Source organism: Scyliorhinus canicula, chromosome 1, assembly GCF_902713615.1.
Source record: "Scyliorhinus canicula chromosome 1, sScyCan1.1, whole genome shotgun sequence".
Lineage (NCBI taxonomy): Eukaryota > Metazoa > Chordata > Chondrichthyes > Carcharhiniformes > Scyliorhinidae > Scyliorhinus > Scyliorhinus canicula.
In genome coordinates this window covers 3,560,054-3,576,251 of record NC_052146.1, presented here as the reverse complement: position 1 = coordinate 3,576,251, position 16,198 = coordinate 3,560,054, and the positions used below count along the sequence as shown (strand labels likewise).

Sequence of the window (16,198 nt, the reverse complement as noted above, 5' to 3'; positions counted from 1 at the left end):
CCCCCCCCCCCCCCTCCCCCCTCCACCACCACCATCTGGTTCACTAATGTCCTTTAGGGAAGGAAATCTGCCGTCCTTACCTGGTCTGGCCTACATGTGACTCCAGACCCACAGCAACGTGGTTGAGTCTTAAATTCCCTCTGATATGGCCGAGCGAGCACTTAGTTGTTTCTAATCCTCTACAAGAAAGAATGAAACTAGACAGGCCAACCAGCATTGACCTGCGCACTGGAACTGACAACAGAAAACCCAGCCCCCTGTTGACCTTGTTAAGTCCTCCTTATTAATACCTTGGGAATTGTGTCAAAGTTGGGAGAGCCTTCCCAAATTCTAGTCAAGCAACAGCCTGACTGTCATATTCAGAGAATCAAATATTCCAATGGAACAGACATTACGATCCCACCGGCAGGACAGACCCAGCAGAGGTAGCGGCAGAGTGGTAACAGTCAGGGGGGAGTTGCCCTGGGAGTCCTCAACATTAACTTTGGACCCCATGACGTGTCGTGGCTTCAGGTTAAACAGCGGCATGGAAACCTGCTGGTTATCATCAACCAGCCCTGCCCCATCAAGCCCAGCTGATGAATTAATACCCCTCCAGGTTGAACACCAAGTGGAGGAAAGACTGAGGGTGGTAAGGTCACAGAATGTACTCTTGGTGAGTATCTTCAATGTCCATCGCTAAGAGTGTAGCACCATTACAGACCAAGTCCAAAAGGGCAAAGCTGCTAGACTGGGTCAGCGGCAACTGGTGAGGGAACCAACAAGCGGGAAACATATACTTGACCTCTTCCTCACCAACCTGCCTGCTGCAGATGTATCTGTCCCTGACAGTATCGGTAGGAGTGACCGCACAGTCCTTGTGGAGATAAAGTCCAGTCTTCACGATGAGGATACCCTCCGTTGTGTTGTGTAGCACTACCACAGTGTTAAATGGAATAGACTTTGAACAGATCTAGCAGCTCAAGACTGGGCCACCATGAAACACTGTGGGCATCAGAGTCAGACATATCTAAATATGAGGCATCAATCAGGTGAAGCTACAACACAGGACTGCTTGTGTTCCAAACAGCTTAGGCAGCAAAGCAATAGAACGAAGCGATTCCACAACCAATGAATCAGATCTAAGCTCTGTAGTCCTGCCACAGCCAGCGGTGAATGGTGGTGGACAATTAAATAACGAACAGGAAGAGGAGATTCCACAAATTTCCCCATCCTCAATGATGGAGGAATCCAGCACATCAGTGCCAAAAACCAGGCTGAAGCATTTGTAACAATCTTCAGCCAGAAGTGCCGAGTGGATGATCCATCTCGGTCTCCTCCGGAGGCCCCCAGCAGCACAGATGTCAGTCTTCAGCCAATTTGATACACTCAACGTGATTTCAAGAAATGGCTGAAGACACTGGATACGGCAAAGGCTCTGGGCCCTGACAATATCACGGCAATAATACTGAAGACTTGTGCTCCAGAACTTGCCGTACCCCTAGCCAAGCTGTTCCAGTACAGCCACGACACTGGCATCTACCCGGCAATGTGGGAAATTGCCCAAGTGTGTCCTGTACACAAGAAACAGGACAAATCCAACCCAGCCAATTACCACCCTATCAGTCTGCTCTCCATCATCAGCAAAGTGATGGAAGGGGTCATCAGAATTGTTATCAAGCGGCGCTTACTCAGCAATAACCTTCTCACGGACGCTCAGTTTGGGGTCCGCCAGGGTCACTCAGCTCCTGACCTCATTACAGCCTTGGTTCAAACATGGACAAAAGAGCTGAATGCCAGAGATGGAGTGAGAGTGACTACCCTTGACATTGGCAGCATTTGACCGAGTGTGGCATCAAGGAGCCCGAGCTAAACTGGAGTCAATGGGAATCAGGGGTGAACCCTCCGCTGGTTGGAGTCATTCCCGGCACAGAGGGAGATGGTTGTGGTGGTTGGAGGTCAATCATCTCAGCTCCAGGACATCACTGCAGGAGTTCCTCAGGGTAGTGTCCTAGGCCCCAACCATCTTCAGCTGCTTCATCATATGGTCAGAAGTGGGGATGTTTGCGGCTGACTGCACAATGTTCAGCACCATTCCGACTCCTCAGATAATGAAGCAGTCCATGTCCAAATGCAGCAAGACCCAGACAATATAATAATAATAATCTTTATTCTCACAAGTAGGCTTGCAATAACACTGCAATTCAGTCACTGTGAAAAGCCCCTAGTCGCCACATTCCGGCGCCTGTTCGGGTACACGGAGAATTCAGAATGTCCAAATTACCTAACAGCACGTCTTTCAGGACTTGTAGGAGGAAACCGGAGCACCCGGAGGAAACCCACGCAGACACGGGGAGAACGTGCAGACTCCACACAGACAGTGACCCAAGCCGGGAATCGAACCCCGGGTCCCAGACGCTGTGAAGCAACAGTGCTAGCCACCCAGGCTTGGCTGATACATGGCAAGTTACATTTGTGCCACACCAGTGCCAGGTAATAGGATGTGGAGTGGCTATTCTGGCCCGTCCCTAATTGCCCTTGAGTGGGTGATGGTGAGCCGCCGCCTTGAACCGCTGCAGTCCACATGGTGTAGGTACACCCACAGTGCTGTTAGGGAGGGAGTTCCTGGATTTCGGCCACTGACAGTGAAGGAACAGCGATACCTTTCCAAATCAGGATGGTTTTGTGGCTTGGAGTGGGGCATCCAGGTGGTGGGGTTCCCATGTGTCTGCTGCCCTTGTCCTCCTAGGTGGCGGAGGTTATGGGTTTGGGCGGTGCAGGTGAAGGAGCCTTGGGGAGTTGCTGCGGTGCATCGTTTAGAGGGTGCACACCTCTGCTGTGTGTCTGTTGGAGAGACTGGATGTTGAATGTGGTGGAGGAGGTGCTGATCACTCAGGCTATTTTGTCCTGGATGATGTTGAGCTTCTTGAATGTTGTTGGAGCTGCTCTCATCCAGGCAAGTGGAGAGTATTCCATCACACTCCTGACTTGTGCCTTGTAGATGATGGACAGACTTTGGGGAGTCAGGAGGTGAGTTCCACCTCCAACTGAAATAATGTAACTATCTCTCTGGAAAGTTAATGGCGTTGCTATCGCTGAATCACCCACTATCGACATCCTGCCAGTGACCAGAGACTGAACTGGACTCACCATGTAATTACTGTGGTTACAAGGGCAGGTCAGAGGCTGGGAATCGTGCAGCGAGGAACTCACCCCCGACTCCCCAAAGCCAAGTGAGCCCCTCGTGCAGTGTCTCAGTGACATATTCTCCCAGTTTCACTCAATTCCTCTCTTTCTGTGAGACAACCTCAGTGCTGACCCTAATTTGGATCTCTGTTTTAGATCCATTGGATGAATTAGATAGTACACACTAAAGGGGCTAAAGCAATCAAGAGGTATGGGGGGAAGGCGGGATCAGGATATTGAATTTGATGATCAGCCATGATCATAATGAATGGCGGAGGAGGCTGGAAGGGCCAAAAGGCCTCCTCCTGCTTCTATTCTCTACGTTTTGAGTTTTGCGTGGCTTCCTCCTGTGAGATGGACTATGCTAGAGCCTTAAAGAAATCCAGGATGTTTAAAAAGGGCAATGTGAAGCAGGAAAGAAGACAAAATAAATAAATTAAATAATAAATAACCTGGATTTGTGGCTGGGGCAAAGATCAGAACATTACACACTCAACCAGCAATGGGATAGGAAACCTTTTTTAAAATTACTAAGTTACTCCATAGAAGTTGGTGTCAATGAACACATGGCTTTACTGTGATACAGGATGAGATATTTAATATCCAGATCATTTTTCTAGAATAACTAATTAACTAGTCCTAATATTTTAATCAGTATTAATATAGTACTTATTGTGATGTGGCTGAGTGTTGGTGGTTTTGATGTTATTGCTACGATGGGAGTTCTGGGAGTTCATTTAAACTCTTATTTTAACTGTTTGTAAAATTCACACTCAACTGAAGATGGAGAGGGTAAAGCAGAGCCTTTGTTCGGGGAGGTCACTGCAGGGTCAGCCTTTTGTGGGATTCACTACCTGCCAGTCTCACCTGTATCTGGAATTCCAGATTTCCCTGTGAAGCAATTGACAGATTATTTTGCTTTCAGACGTTTAGTTCATTGAATGCATGTGATTTCCCTCCGGGAAGGGGAATATTCTGAGATCTTGAGGGCAGCACGGTAGCACAGTGGTTAGCACGGTTGCTTCACAGCACCAGGGTCCCAGGTTCGATTCCCGGCCTTGGGTCACTGTCTGTGCGGAGTCTGCACGTCCTCCCCGTGTCTGCGTGGGTTTCCTCCGGGTGCTCCGGTTTCCTCCCACAGTCCAAAGATGTGCGGGTTAGATGGATTGGCCGTGCTAAATTGCTCTTAGTGACCAAAAAGGTGGGTTGGGGTTACGGGAATAGGGTGGAGGTGTGGGTTTGGGTAGGGTGCTCTTTCCAAGGGCCGGTGCAGGCTCGATGGGCCGAATAGGCTCCTTCTGCACTGTAAATTCTATGACTCTATCTTCCACCAACCCCCCCTCTGCTGACACGAAGGGCAGAGCCGCCCCCTGCCCTCGCTGCTGCCCCCAGACAGGATGTTTGGGGGGGGGGGTGGCTGCAGCGAGGGCAGGGGGTGGCTCGCTGCCGCTGTTCCCTTCCTGATACCAGGTCCCTTGGATCAGGCACTGAGTGCTTTTGAACGAGGGACACCCACTGTCATTGGGGAAGGCCGTGCTTGTTTACTGCTCCCTTCATGGCTGGGCACTAATGGCCCCACTTCAAGGCCTCGGCTGTTGGCGCAAAATGGCCTCCCATGAGCTCGAGTGGGTTGGCGGCGGGGAAGCCCCACCTGCGAATCTCTTGCCCAATTAAACCCCCCCCCCCCCACCACCCAATGCGCCAGGGCATTAAATTCTGCTCCGGATTTGCACCATCACCTCTGCTCCCCATGCCCAGCCCACAATATATCAGACAGAGCCACTCCGGTAAATCAGGGAAAAGAACATTCCAGAATATTCCTCTGCCCTTCTGAAGGGCGATTCAGCAAGTTGTGATTGGTCCATTGACCAACCTCAGTCAATCCATCCACTGAGTGTAATTTATACGCTGGGGGGAAATTGTACAGAAATTAATGAAGATTCCCCCTTAATGTGGCTACAGTGAGATTTATGTTAAGCAATCCCCATTTCTATTCCTCCGCCATTGGTAGCTGTGCCTTCGCTTTCTGACGTCCTAAATTCTGGGAGTTGCTCCCGAAACCTCTCCGGCTTTCTCCCAAGATTTCCTCTTGTCCTTTCGGACGCTGTCTAAAATCTGCCTCTTTCCACAAGCTTGTCCTAACCTCTCAATATTGTCAAATGTTGTTAATTGCTTCTGTGACGTGATTGATGTGTGTTACCGTGTTGAAGGTGCTATATAAATGCATGTTGTTGTCGTATTCAGTATTTTCCCTTCCGTGTTTGAAAGTGCCTTTTGAACAGAATCCTGCGAGCTGCTTGTTCACGCACTCTGTGCTTTAGATGTGTATCTTTGTGTGTTTGCATTTATTACGCCCAGCAGCATTATCTGACAGGATCATTCGACCGCAGATCTGATTTCCAAGGTGTAAAAGTGTGTATAAAAATGAACAAGACATGGAGCCGGTCTGTGTGCTTTCATTCAAGCGATGAGCAGAGTGTTGGAGCAGTAACGGATGTGTCCTGATAACTGAGAGACTCATCAATATGGAACAGGCAATTTGTCTTCAGAAGTTGCAGTCCCCAAATTATTCCAGTCTTCTGGTGCAGTTTTTTTCAAAACCTAATAAATCTAAAACATGGCTTTGCTGGGAATATTCGTGTACTCTCCCTAGAAACCTCTCCAATCACTTTACAATCCGGTCAGCAGACCATAATTCCACAAATCATTGTGGGAGGAAGGATAAGGAGGCCACATATTCCCTGGAAAATGCATCTCTGAATGGGTAAGGAAGCAGAGGGGATTGGAAGATACAAATATATGAATCAGGGGCCGTTATGAAGAGGAGCATAGCCTCGAGGTTCCTTTCTAGACCGACAGAATTGAATTACAGAGGAGTTGTGTCAAACGTGTATTGAACCTTGTTTAGGACACAGCTGTGCACAGTTCTGACGCCCGTGTTATAAAAAGGATATTGAGGGACTGAGAAGGCACGAGAAAAGATTTTCAAGGATGATACCACAACTCAGAGGCCCTAACTATCAGAAAAGATGAAATAGGCTGAGGCGCCTTTCACTGGAAGAAAGACTTGGGGTGAGAGCTGAATAGGAACGCAGGGGCCCTTCGGAGTAGGAGTGTGAATAAAGTTTTATTTACAATGGGGTTCTTCTCCCTGATTGGTGCTTTACTGGCCGACCATATATACTCTAGGGGCGGGATTCTCTGGCCGAGGCCTCTCTCCCCAGCGATCGGAGAATCCCACCCGAGGACAATGGACTTTTCCATTATCCATGTCTCACCCCTGCCAATCTTGCGGCGGGTGGGATGGAAGGATCCAGCCCCAGGTACCCCGTCCCTTGCGGGGAGCCGGTACTCTGCAAAGGAGCACGGGGGAATCGAGCATTTCCATCCCGTGGACCCCGTGCGCCATACTGAAATCAAAATGAAATGAAAATCGCTTATTGTCACGAGTAGGCTTCAAATGAAGTTACTGTGAAAAGCCCCTAGTCGCCACATTCCGGCGCCTGTTCGGGAAGGCTGGTACAGGAATCGAACCGTGCTGCTGGCCTGCCTTGGTCTGCTTTAAAAGCCATCAATTTAGCCCAGTGAGCTGAACCTGCCCATGTGATAGGCTAGATGTGGAAAGGTGTCTTCACTTCTTGGGGGAGACCAACATCAAAGAAGTGTAAAGAAAAACATTCACTAATAAATCCAACAGGGAGTTCAGGAGAAATGTCTTTACCCAGGGAGCAGTTAGATTGTGAAATTTGCGACCATCAATCTGGCTGAAGTGAACAAGATAAATATCTTTAAGAGAAATCCAGATAAACACATGGGAGAGAGACAAGGAAAAGGACCCAGTGCTGGGGTTAAACGAAGAATAGAGCGAGGATGTTTGTGTGGAGTGTGAATAACAGTGTAAACCAGTGGGGTGAATGGTCTGATTCGGCACTTTAAGTTTCACAAGAATGACCCCAGGGCTGAGGAACCTAATAACAGATTGGAGAAGAGAAAGTTAAGAGTGGTTAGGATCTGGAATGTACTGTCTGTGAGTGTGGTGGAGGCAGATTCACACAGTGAGTGGTTAGGATCTGGAATGTACTGTCTGTGAGTGTGGTGGAGGCAGATTCACACAGCGAGTGGTTAGGATCTGGAATGTACTGTCTGTGCGTGTGGTGGAGGCAGATTCACACAGCGAGTGGTTAGGATCTGGAATGTACTGTCTGTGAGTGTGGTGGAGACAGATTCACACAGCGAGTGGTTAGGATCTGGAATGTACTGTCTGTGAGTGTGGTGGAGGCAGATTCACACAGAGAGTGGTTAGGATCAGGAATGTACTGTCTGTGAGTGTGGTGGAGACAGATTCACACAGCGAGTGGTTAGGATCAGGAATGTACTGTCTGTGAGTGTGGTGAAGACAGATTCACACAGCGAGTGGTTAGGATCTGGAATGTACTGTCTGAGAGTGTGGTGGAGGCAGATTCACACAGCGAGTGGTTAGGATCTGGAATGTACTGTCTGTGAGTGTGGTGGAGGCAGATTCACACAGCGAGTGGTTAGGATCTGGAATGTACTGTCTGTGAGTGTGGTGGAGACAGATTCACACAGCGAGTGGTTAGGATCTGGAATGTACTGTCTGTGAGTGTGGTGGAGGCAGATTCACACAGCGAGTGGTTAGGATCTGGAATGTTCTGTCTGTGAGTGTGGTGGAGGCAGATTCACACAGCGAGTGGTTAGGATCTGGAATGTACTGTCTGTGAGTGTGGTGGAGGCAGATTCACACAGCGAGTGGTTAGGATCTGGAATGTACTGTCTGAGTGTGGAGGAGACAGATTCACACAGCGAGTGGTTAGGATCTGGAATGTACTGTCTGAGTGTGGTGGAGACAGATTCGCACAGCGAGTGGTTAGGATCTGGAATGTACTGTCTGTGAGTGTGGTGGAGGCAGATTCACACAGCGAATGGTTAGGATCTGGAATGTACTGTCTGTGAGTGTGGTGGAGACAGATTCACACAGCGAGTGGTTAGGATCTGGAATGTACTGTCTGTGAGTGTGGTGGAGATAGATTCACACAGCGAGTGGTTAGGATCTGGAATGTACTGTCTGTGAGTGTGGTGGAGATAGATTCACACAGCGAGTGGTTAGGATGTGGAATGCACTGTCTGTGAGTGTGGTGGAGGCAGATTCACACAGCGAGTGGTTAGGATCTGGAATGTACTGTCTGTGAGTGTGGTGGAGACAGATTCACACAGCGAGTGGTTAGGATCTGGAATGTACTGTCCGTGAGTGTGGTGCAGACAGGTTCACACAGCGCGTGGTTAGGATCTGGAATGTACTGTCTGTGAGTGTAGTGGAGGCAGATTGATACAGCGAGTGGTTAGGATCTGGAATGTACTGTCTGTGAGTGTGGTGGAGACAGATTCACACAGCGAGTGGTTTGGTGTTGAATGTACTCTCTGTGAGTGTGGTGGGGACAGATTCACACAGCGAGTGGTTAGGATCTGGGATGTACTGTCTGTGAGTGTGGTGGGGACAGATTCACACAGCGAGTGGTTAGGATCTGGGATGTACTGTCTGTGAGTGTGGTGGAGACAGATTCACACAGTGAGTGGTTAGGATCTGGGATGTACTGTCTGTGAGTGTGGTGGAGACAGATTCACACAGTGAGTGGTTAGGATCTGGAATGTACTGTCTGTGAGTGTGGTGGAGACAGATTCACACAGCGAGTGGTTAGGATGTGGAATGCACTGTCTGTGAGTGTGGTGGAGGCAGATTCACACAGCGAGTGGTTAGGGTCTGGAATGTACTGTCTGTGAGTGTGGTGGAGGCAGATTCACACAGCGAGTGGTTAGGATCTGGAATGTACTGTCTGTGAGTGTGGTGGAGGCAGATTCACACAGCGAGTGGTTAGGATGTGGAATGCACTGTCTGTGAGTGTGGTGGAGGCAGATTCACACAGCGAGTGGTTAGGATCTGGAATGTACTGTCTGTGATTGTGGTGGAGGCTGATTCACACAGCGAGTGGTTAGGATGTGGAATGCACTGTCTGTGAGTGTGGTGGAGGCAGATTCACACAGCGAGTGGTTAGGGTCTGGAATGTACTGTCTGTGAGTGTGGTGGAGACAGATTCACACAGCGAGTGGTTAGGATCTGGAATGTACTGTCTGTGAGTGTGGTGGAGGCAGATTCACACAGCGAGTGGTTAGGATCTGGAATGTACTGTCTGAGCGTGTGGTGGAGGCAGATTCACACAGCGAGTGGTTAGGTTCTGGAATGTACTGTGTGTGAGTGTGGTGGAGGCAGATTCACACAGCGAATGGTTAGGATGTGGAATGCACTGTCTGTGAGTGTGGAGGAGGCAGATTCACACAGCGAGTGGTTAGGATCTGGAATGTACTGTCTGTGAGTGTGGTGGAGGCAGATTCACACAGCGAGTGGTTTGGATCTGGAATGTACTGTCTGTGAGTGTGGTGGAATCAGATTCACACAGCGAGTGGTTAGGATCTGGAATGTACTGTCTGTGAGTGTGGTGGAGACAGATTCACACAGCGAGTGGTTAGGATCTGGAATGTACTGTCTGTGAGTGTGACGGAGACGGGGTCAGTCAAAGAGTTCAAGTGGCAAATGGATTATTATTTGAAAAGGAAGAATATAAAGGTTTGGAGGGGGGAACTGGCACCGGGTGAATTGCTTCTTCAGAGCGTCAGTCCAGACTTGATGGGCTGAATGGCCTCCTTATGTGCTCCAACCATTAACTATTGTATGAATCTATGTAGTTAAACATTCCTGAGAGATGCGGTGCAACTTGACTCAGTAAAATCATCGACTGTCCTTTTGAAAAGATGAAAAATAATTTCAATTTAAGTTAAAACGGTTTAAAAAGGCGCCCAAACTGGAGAATTGAGGCTGTCAGGAAGCAAAAGTTTTTGGAACGTCACCATGGGAACGAAACATTTCCAGTCATTTGCTGTGTTGTGCCTAACATCGAAGTTAGAACGTAGGGTTGAATATAGCTCTGTTGGTTTGGGGCTGGATGGTCTGTCAAGTTTTTTTTTTAATATAAGTAACAATGTTTGTTGGGGTTTTGATTTTTCCATTTCAGTATCATCATTGCAATTCTTTCTGTTTTGTTTCTTTTGCTCATCTGCCGGGAACAGAAGAAGAGTGTTCATTTCACATCTTAATAAACGCACTGTAACCTTCACGTAAGTCAGCAGCTGAAGATACCTATAGCAGGAGCCCCTGGAGGTCTGATGCAGCTGAGGCAGATTTAGAAATGATTGTGAAAGAAAAACACTCTTCCCCAAAAGTAATCTTGTAAATACTCTTCATTTGTCCAGCTCACTCGATCCACCTTCAACAATTCCTTTTTTAAAAAAAAACATTTTCGGTTGTCTGAGATCACAAGTTACTATTTTGGTCACTGTCGCAAACTATTAATTGGTCTCTTTGAAATGAAAAAATGAAAATCGCTTATTGTCACAAGTAGGCTTCAAATAAAGTTACTGTGAAAAGCCCCTAGTCGCCACATTCCGGTGCCTGTTCGGGGAGGCTGGTACGGGAATCGAACCGTGCTGCTGGCCTGCTTTGGTCTGCTTTAAAAGCCAGCTCTTTAGCCCTGTGCTAAACCAGCCCAGTCTCTTTTGCTTTAGTTCAAAGTATAATCCAAGACTTTGGGGAACACTTTTTCTTTCAAGACTCCCTGTTTGTTTTCCTCGTGAAGCTAAGACAAGTAGACATGTCCAGTTTGAGCTGCTCGGTGCATTAGACAATTCTCATCTATGGTATCTTCAGGTGTGTCATATTTTGGTGCTGTAATTGAGTCAGAGAGTACCCACGTGCGTTTTAAAATCCGTGTGCAGCTTCTGGTTTTCATTTATCCTTTAACGCAATCCCTTTCTACATTTAAAAAAAAACTAATCAAATCGTATGATGCACACTAGGTCCCTGGTGAAAACACTCCAAGGAGGGCTCCGTCTCCAACTGTACATCCCCACCATCACCATCACCACTCTGGATCTGCTCTAGTAGATGGGCCAGACAGCCCAATCTGGGCCAGAGATATGGCTTCAAAAAAGAAAAAGGGACTCTTATCAAAAGGGAAGAAGCTGCTGAGGAAGCTTGGCGGAGTAAAGTGATTCTTGTGTATTCCGAACAATCATGCACTTCCACTGTCTTATTTCCACATGGTGTCATGACTGCCCTTTTACAGTTTTGCCTTAGAGATACACAATGATCATTCTTTTTTTTAAAAAAAAAAGCTCATTGCCCAGTGATGGAGAAGGTATACGTTGTATGTGGTGTCTGTACTCATTATCCCTCTTCCCACCAAAAGCCATGAGTTCAAAAACTGTGAAAGTCTTGTGTTTGCCTCCTTGGGCCAGTGTTCTTCTCTGTCCTCTGGAATATGGCTATACCGATCCATTTCACAGTGAAGTTTCATTGTCTTAGCAACATCAAGCCGAAGAGTCAAACAGTGAGCAAGCCCCTATCTCTTTGTCACTGAATGCATTTCATTCCACGTCCATGCAAATGCATGCTTTCCCCTCAAAATGTATACTTTATATCAGTTTTTGTGTCCTAAACTGGTTAAAATTGGTATATGTTCTTGATAAAATATTGGCATGCAAAATGTGCAAAAAACCCAGCAGGTACAAGATCAATGTTGAATAAAACATTAATGTGTTCACTGCTACAACCCAGAGTTTATATTCCATACTTCCTCGCCCCCGTGAAATTGCAGCTGACGGGTTGTTTAAAGAGCAACACAGCTTTGTATTACAAGAAAAACAATTGCTTGGCTGAATAATGTTTTATTTTACATGCTGGACAGGAGTGATCTTTACACCCTATCAGGTATCGAAATGGAAGTATGCAAATAAACATTAGCCAGCCAATGAAACAGATTTCGTACATACTTTTAATTTAGTACAATGACATTGAACTGATGTTTCTCTTTTGTACATTAGATCATTTGTAAATTCTTGTTTTTACTGTTTATACACATTATTTACAGATTGCCTTCCTTTTTGTAAAATGTCCTCCCAATTAAATGATGCTCCTCCCTCCCCAAGTTGTGTCTGCAACAGTCAGACTACAGTGTAAAGTATTGTAAATTATTGCTGTATTCACATGCTATCCTTACTGAAGAGCTTATCGGCCTTTAATATGTTTGTGGTACCAGATGTGGGTGCATGCCTGTGTAAATTTATTCATGTGTAAAAAGTTTTTATAAATAAATGATTTGATTTTTTCGTAGAATAATGTATTTCTCTATTGTATATGTTATGCCTTGAGCGTTTATTGGCAAATGTATTCCCGAGGTTGGAAAATGATATCTGCAGACATCTCCATGAGACATGTCTTTGCTCGACACCTGCTTTCAGATGACAAATGATGCTCATTAAGCCACTGGAAATTAGAACTCAGGAGGTCATTCAGCCCTTGCACCTGTCCTGTTTGCTCAACGACAGTAGCCTTACTTCCAAGCAAGGGTATTTTTTCCTGTTCAAATCTTACATTGATTGACTGTCAACTACCACAGCCAGCAAAACATTACAGCAATTGATCAGAGTTTCTCATGAACAGTCTATATTCAAAGAACGATTAGCAAAATATGAGTCAAGATGAATTAGCCCAATGGCAGGGTTATAATCGATCAATAAGGCAGGAGGGTAATCTGGGTGTTATTATCAGGAATTAGCTACCCCTGGTCAATAAGCACTTAGTTGGTGCTGGTGATTATGGTGCGAAGTACTACGTTCCCGTTTTGAGCAGCAATGACTGACCATTTGGTTTAATAGCACAGGAACACCAGACCAATCAAAAGCGATAAATCAGGAAGTAATGATAAGATGTTGCTAAGCCTGGTTTTTCCCCAGTTGTTGAACAGAGACTGAGGGAGTAGTAAATTCTTACACGCCAGGAACTGGAGGATATTTCACAATGGAACCTTGACCCCCACCCCGATAACCATTCACACACTACTCAACGGAGAGTTACTCAACAGAGGGTTTATGAGTCAAGGAAGAAAGAGTAAAACAAATATTTATAAAGCCGTATTGCCGTTTATTCATTACTGAAATGTTGCATTGGAAAATCAAGGTCCAATTCATCAATGTAACACGATTAACCCTTCATCTGCTTTCCATAATTCAAATAATTTTCAACTAAGGCACTTTTTAAAAAAAAATCAACAATTATGTTTTAAGAATGTTCATGGAGTTGAGGATGTTTTGTTGACCTATTTTTAATCAGTTTTACTAATCCTGACTATTTTTTCACTACAGGTGGATGGGGCTGTCTAATAGGCAGGAATCAACTCGAACAGACTCCAAAAGAGAGCAGCACTGGAATGTGGACAGATGGGCCATGCCTCTGCAGTAAACTCGAAGGAACAGCATTTTCTTTTTGCTTTCTCTTTCTAAATTAAAAAATTGGGTCTGCAGTGAGGGTTTCTCCATCCCCTCTGGAGGGTGCTATTTTTTTTTAAAAAGCAGTTTTTAAAAATATATATTTTTGTTACAAGTTTCTTCAGCAACCTTCAAGACCGATTGTTGTCAACTCGAATGGGGCAGCAAACGTGATGATGAGATGGTTATGGTGATGTAATGATCCTAGGGTCAGTCCATATGCGGAGCAATGATAGCTATCTCCCCTGCACTGAAAATGCTGGGAGTTCATCGAGTGGAGCATTCGAAATGGGCACCGGCTCTGCAATTTTATTATTTGGCTATTTTCATCAAATAAGTGCACCTTTAGAAGGAGAAAGATAAATTTAACAGTCAGCCAAATTTCAAAGTGGTTTAGTGAAGGGGGTAACTCAGTTTTTTTTTTAAATGTTCCTCCTAATCCTGTATCATCATTTAGTGAGTATATAAATAGCCAGTACATGGCCTAGATCTGGACCTTTACCTCAATGAAGGAGATCTACAGAACCTGTGATACCCGGGTGTGCATGGTCAACAACAACAATTCAGAATCTCTATGTTGGACTGACATCGCTCACTGCACACAAAGCTACCACCTCAATTTAAGGAGCCCGTGGTTTAAGCCAATTACCCCCCCAGCTCCATGTCTCTTGGAGTCAAAAACGCTCATGAAAGATGAAACTTAAAAGAAATGCCCCTCCCCTCCCCAAAGTACAAATTTCCATGGCAATGAGGAAACAGTTGAAGGAGTGAGTGATATTGGATAACTCTTTGAAAGAGCTGGAGTAGGCACAATGGACCGAGGCCCTTTGCTGTATGAGTCTACAAAAACATTATTGGTACTGATGTTCTGAGCGACAGAACACAAACTCATTCAGTACACTCACCCACTCCCATTCCAAACCTACTTTGGCTTGTCTTCCATCTTCCCCTATCCCCAATCTAAATCTGTGTAGTTCCCATCCGAATATTTCCATTGACCGTCAACAAGTTTCCCAAAACTCTTTTGAAGTGTACAGTGAATAGTGCCAAGACAGAAACTCGCAGTGAATCTGTTATTCTAAATATCTCTCATTGTGGCTTAATTTGAAGTCTGCCCAGATCGTGGGCAGCAAACACGTTTTATGTTCATCGCCTCTTAGAAATGTACAAAAGGTGAAATGACCCCCCCCCCCCAATTAGCGCCGGGATTTAACCGCAGGTGGAGTGGAAAATTCCACGAGAGGGCCAAACCTCCATTGACTTTGGGTGGGAATTTTCAGTCCTGCCATGGGTGGGACTGGAAAATCTGGGCCATGGTTTTAGGTTTGGGGAAAGTAACCTTAATCTTAAAATAAAGAACTATTGTTGTAATTTTCGTTTCAAAAAAATGCTGGAAGATCATAGATGATAATGAAAATGGAATGTAATTTCATGGATTGAAGGTATGCTTCTGGTATCAAATACTTCCACTTGACAATCTAAGCATTTAAAGCACAGGCTCCTTCTGATACAGGGACCATATGATACATGGGCCAAATGGCCTCCTTCTGCACTGTAAATTCTATCTATCTATATCTGGGATTCTCTCTGGACTAAGCCAGTCCTCTGCCATGCCAGAAAGACCCAGTGGTCACAGTATTGAACTTAACCTTTTGTCTGTCTCAAGAGAGAGTCTGCCTGGAGTACAGCTTTCATGGAGCTGGTCGATACTGAACACGGAAGAAGTCCATGAACAAAACTCTGCTCCGCCCAACAAATCACAAAGATTATCAGTGTGTTTCACCCCTCCCCCTCCTGTACAATCTACAGACAGCATTAAGGAGAAGGTCCACACGCAATGACTGTCCATCCAGACATGGATTACCTTTGGTTAACAACAATGCTCCAGAAGGCTGCGGGGTTCTGAAGATATCATAAGCAAGCAACTGTCCAGAGTTGAACTCAGTTGAAAACTCTTTGGGCACCCCAAATTGGGGATTCCATTCAGAGGATATACTTTTCTATTGCTTTTCCGCCCTTTGCAAGGCACAACGACATCATATTTATAAATCTGCTCAACACCAATGTCCAATCTTCTGTGACATGGGCCCCAAATGCATGAAATTATACTCAAAAGCTGGAAGACACCATCTATTATCCAATTTACAGGTAAGGTTACCAATTGGAAACAGTGACCAGCTTGAACGTGCCCAAAAGGACAATCTAACTTGTATTTATTTTGCACCTTTCAAAACGTCTCGGTGTGCATCACAAGTACCACAGGTTCCCCAAGTGGCGAGATTGGTGGCCAGCTGATTGTTTTTGGTGATGGTGATTGAGGGATAAATATTGTCCCAGGACATTGGGAGAACTTTGCTGATCTTTGAATGACACAATGAGATCACTGACCCAGAACAGGCAGATTTCATCCTCACCTGTAATAAATCCTCAGTCCTACACTGACGTTTTAGACACCCAAACCCTGCAGTGTGGCTTGACACAAGATCTACTGTCCACCCCCCCAGAGGCAGAAGTGTGACACAGTCAAAGACAGTCAACCCTGAGCTGTGATTAAGAATTTGTTGGAAACATCTCCTCTTGGAAATTACGTCCTTACACAGCATCTTATACCTTCTAACATTCATCCTGAGAAATGGTGACC

At 45.9% G+C, this 16,198-nt stretch overlaps 1 protein-coding gene across 1 annotated transcript in view; it reads left to right on the top strand.

Moving 5' to 3' along the window:
• Positions 1-12,406, top strand: part of rimbp2 (RIMS binding protein 2) — a 458,956-nt gene extending 446,550 nt beyond the window's left edge. Inside the window, exon 26 of the mRNA XM_038817813.1 lies at positions 11,089-12,406. Within this exon, the coding sequence (XP_038673741.1) occupies positions 11,089-11,283 (195 nt within the window). The 3' untranslated portion in view covers positions 11,284-12,406. The remainder of the gene's footprint in view (positions 1-11,088) is intronic.
• The last annotated feature ends 3,792 nt before the right edge of the window (positions 12,407-16,198 follow it).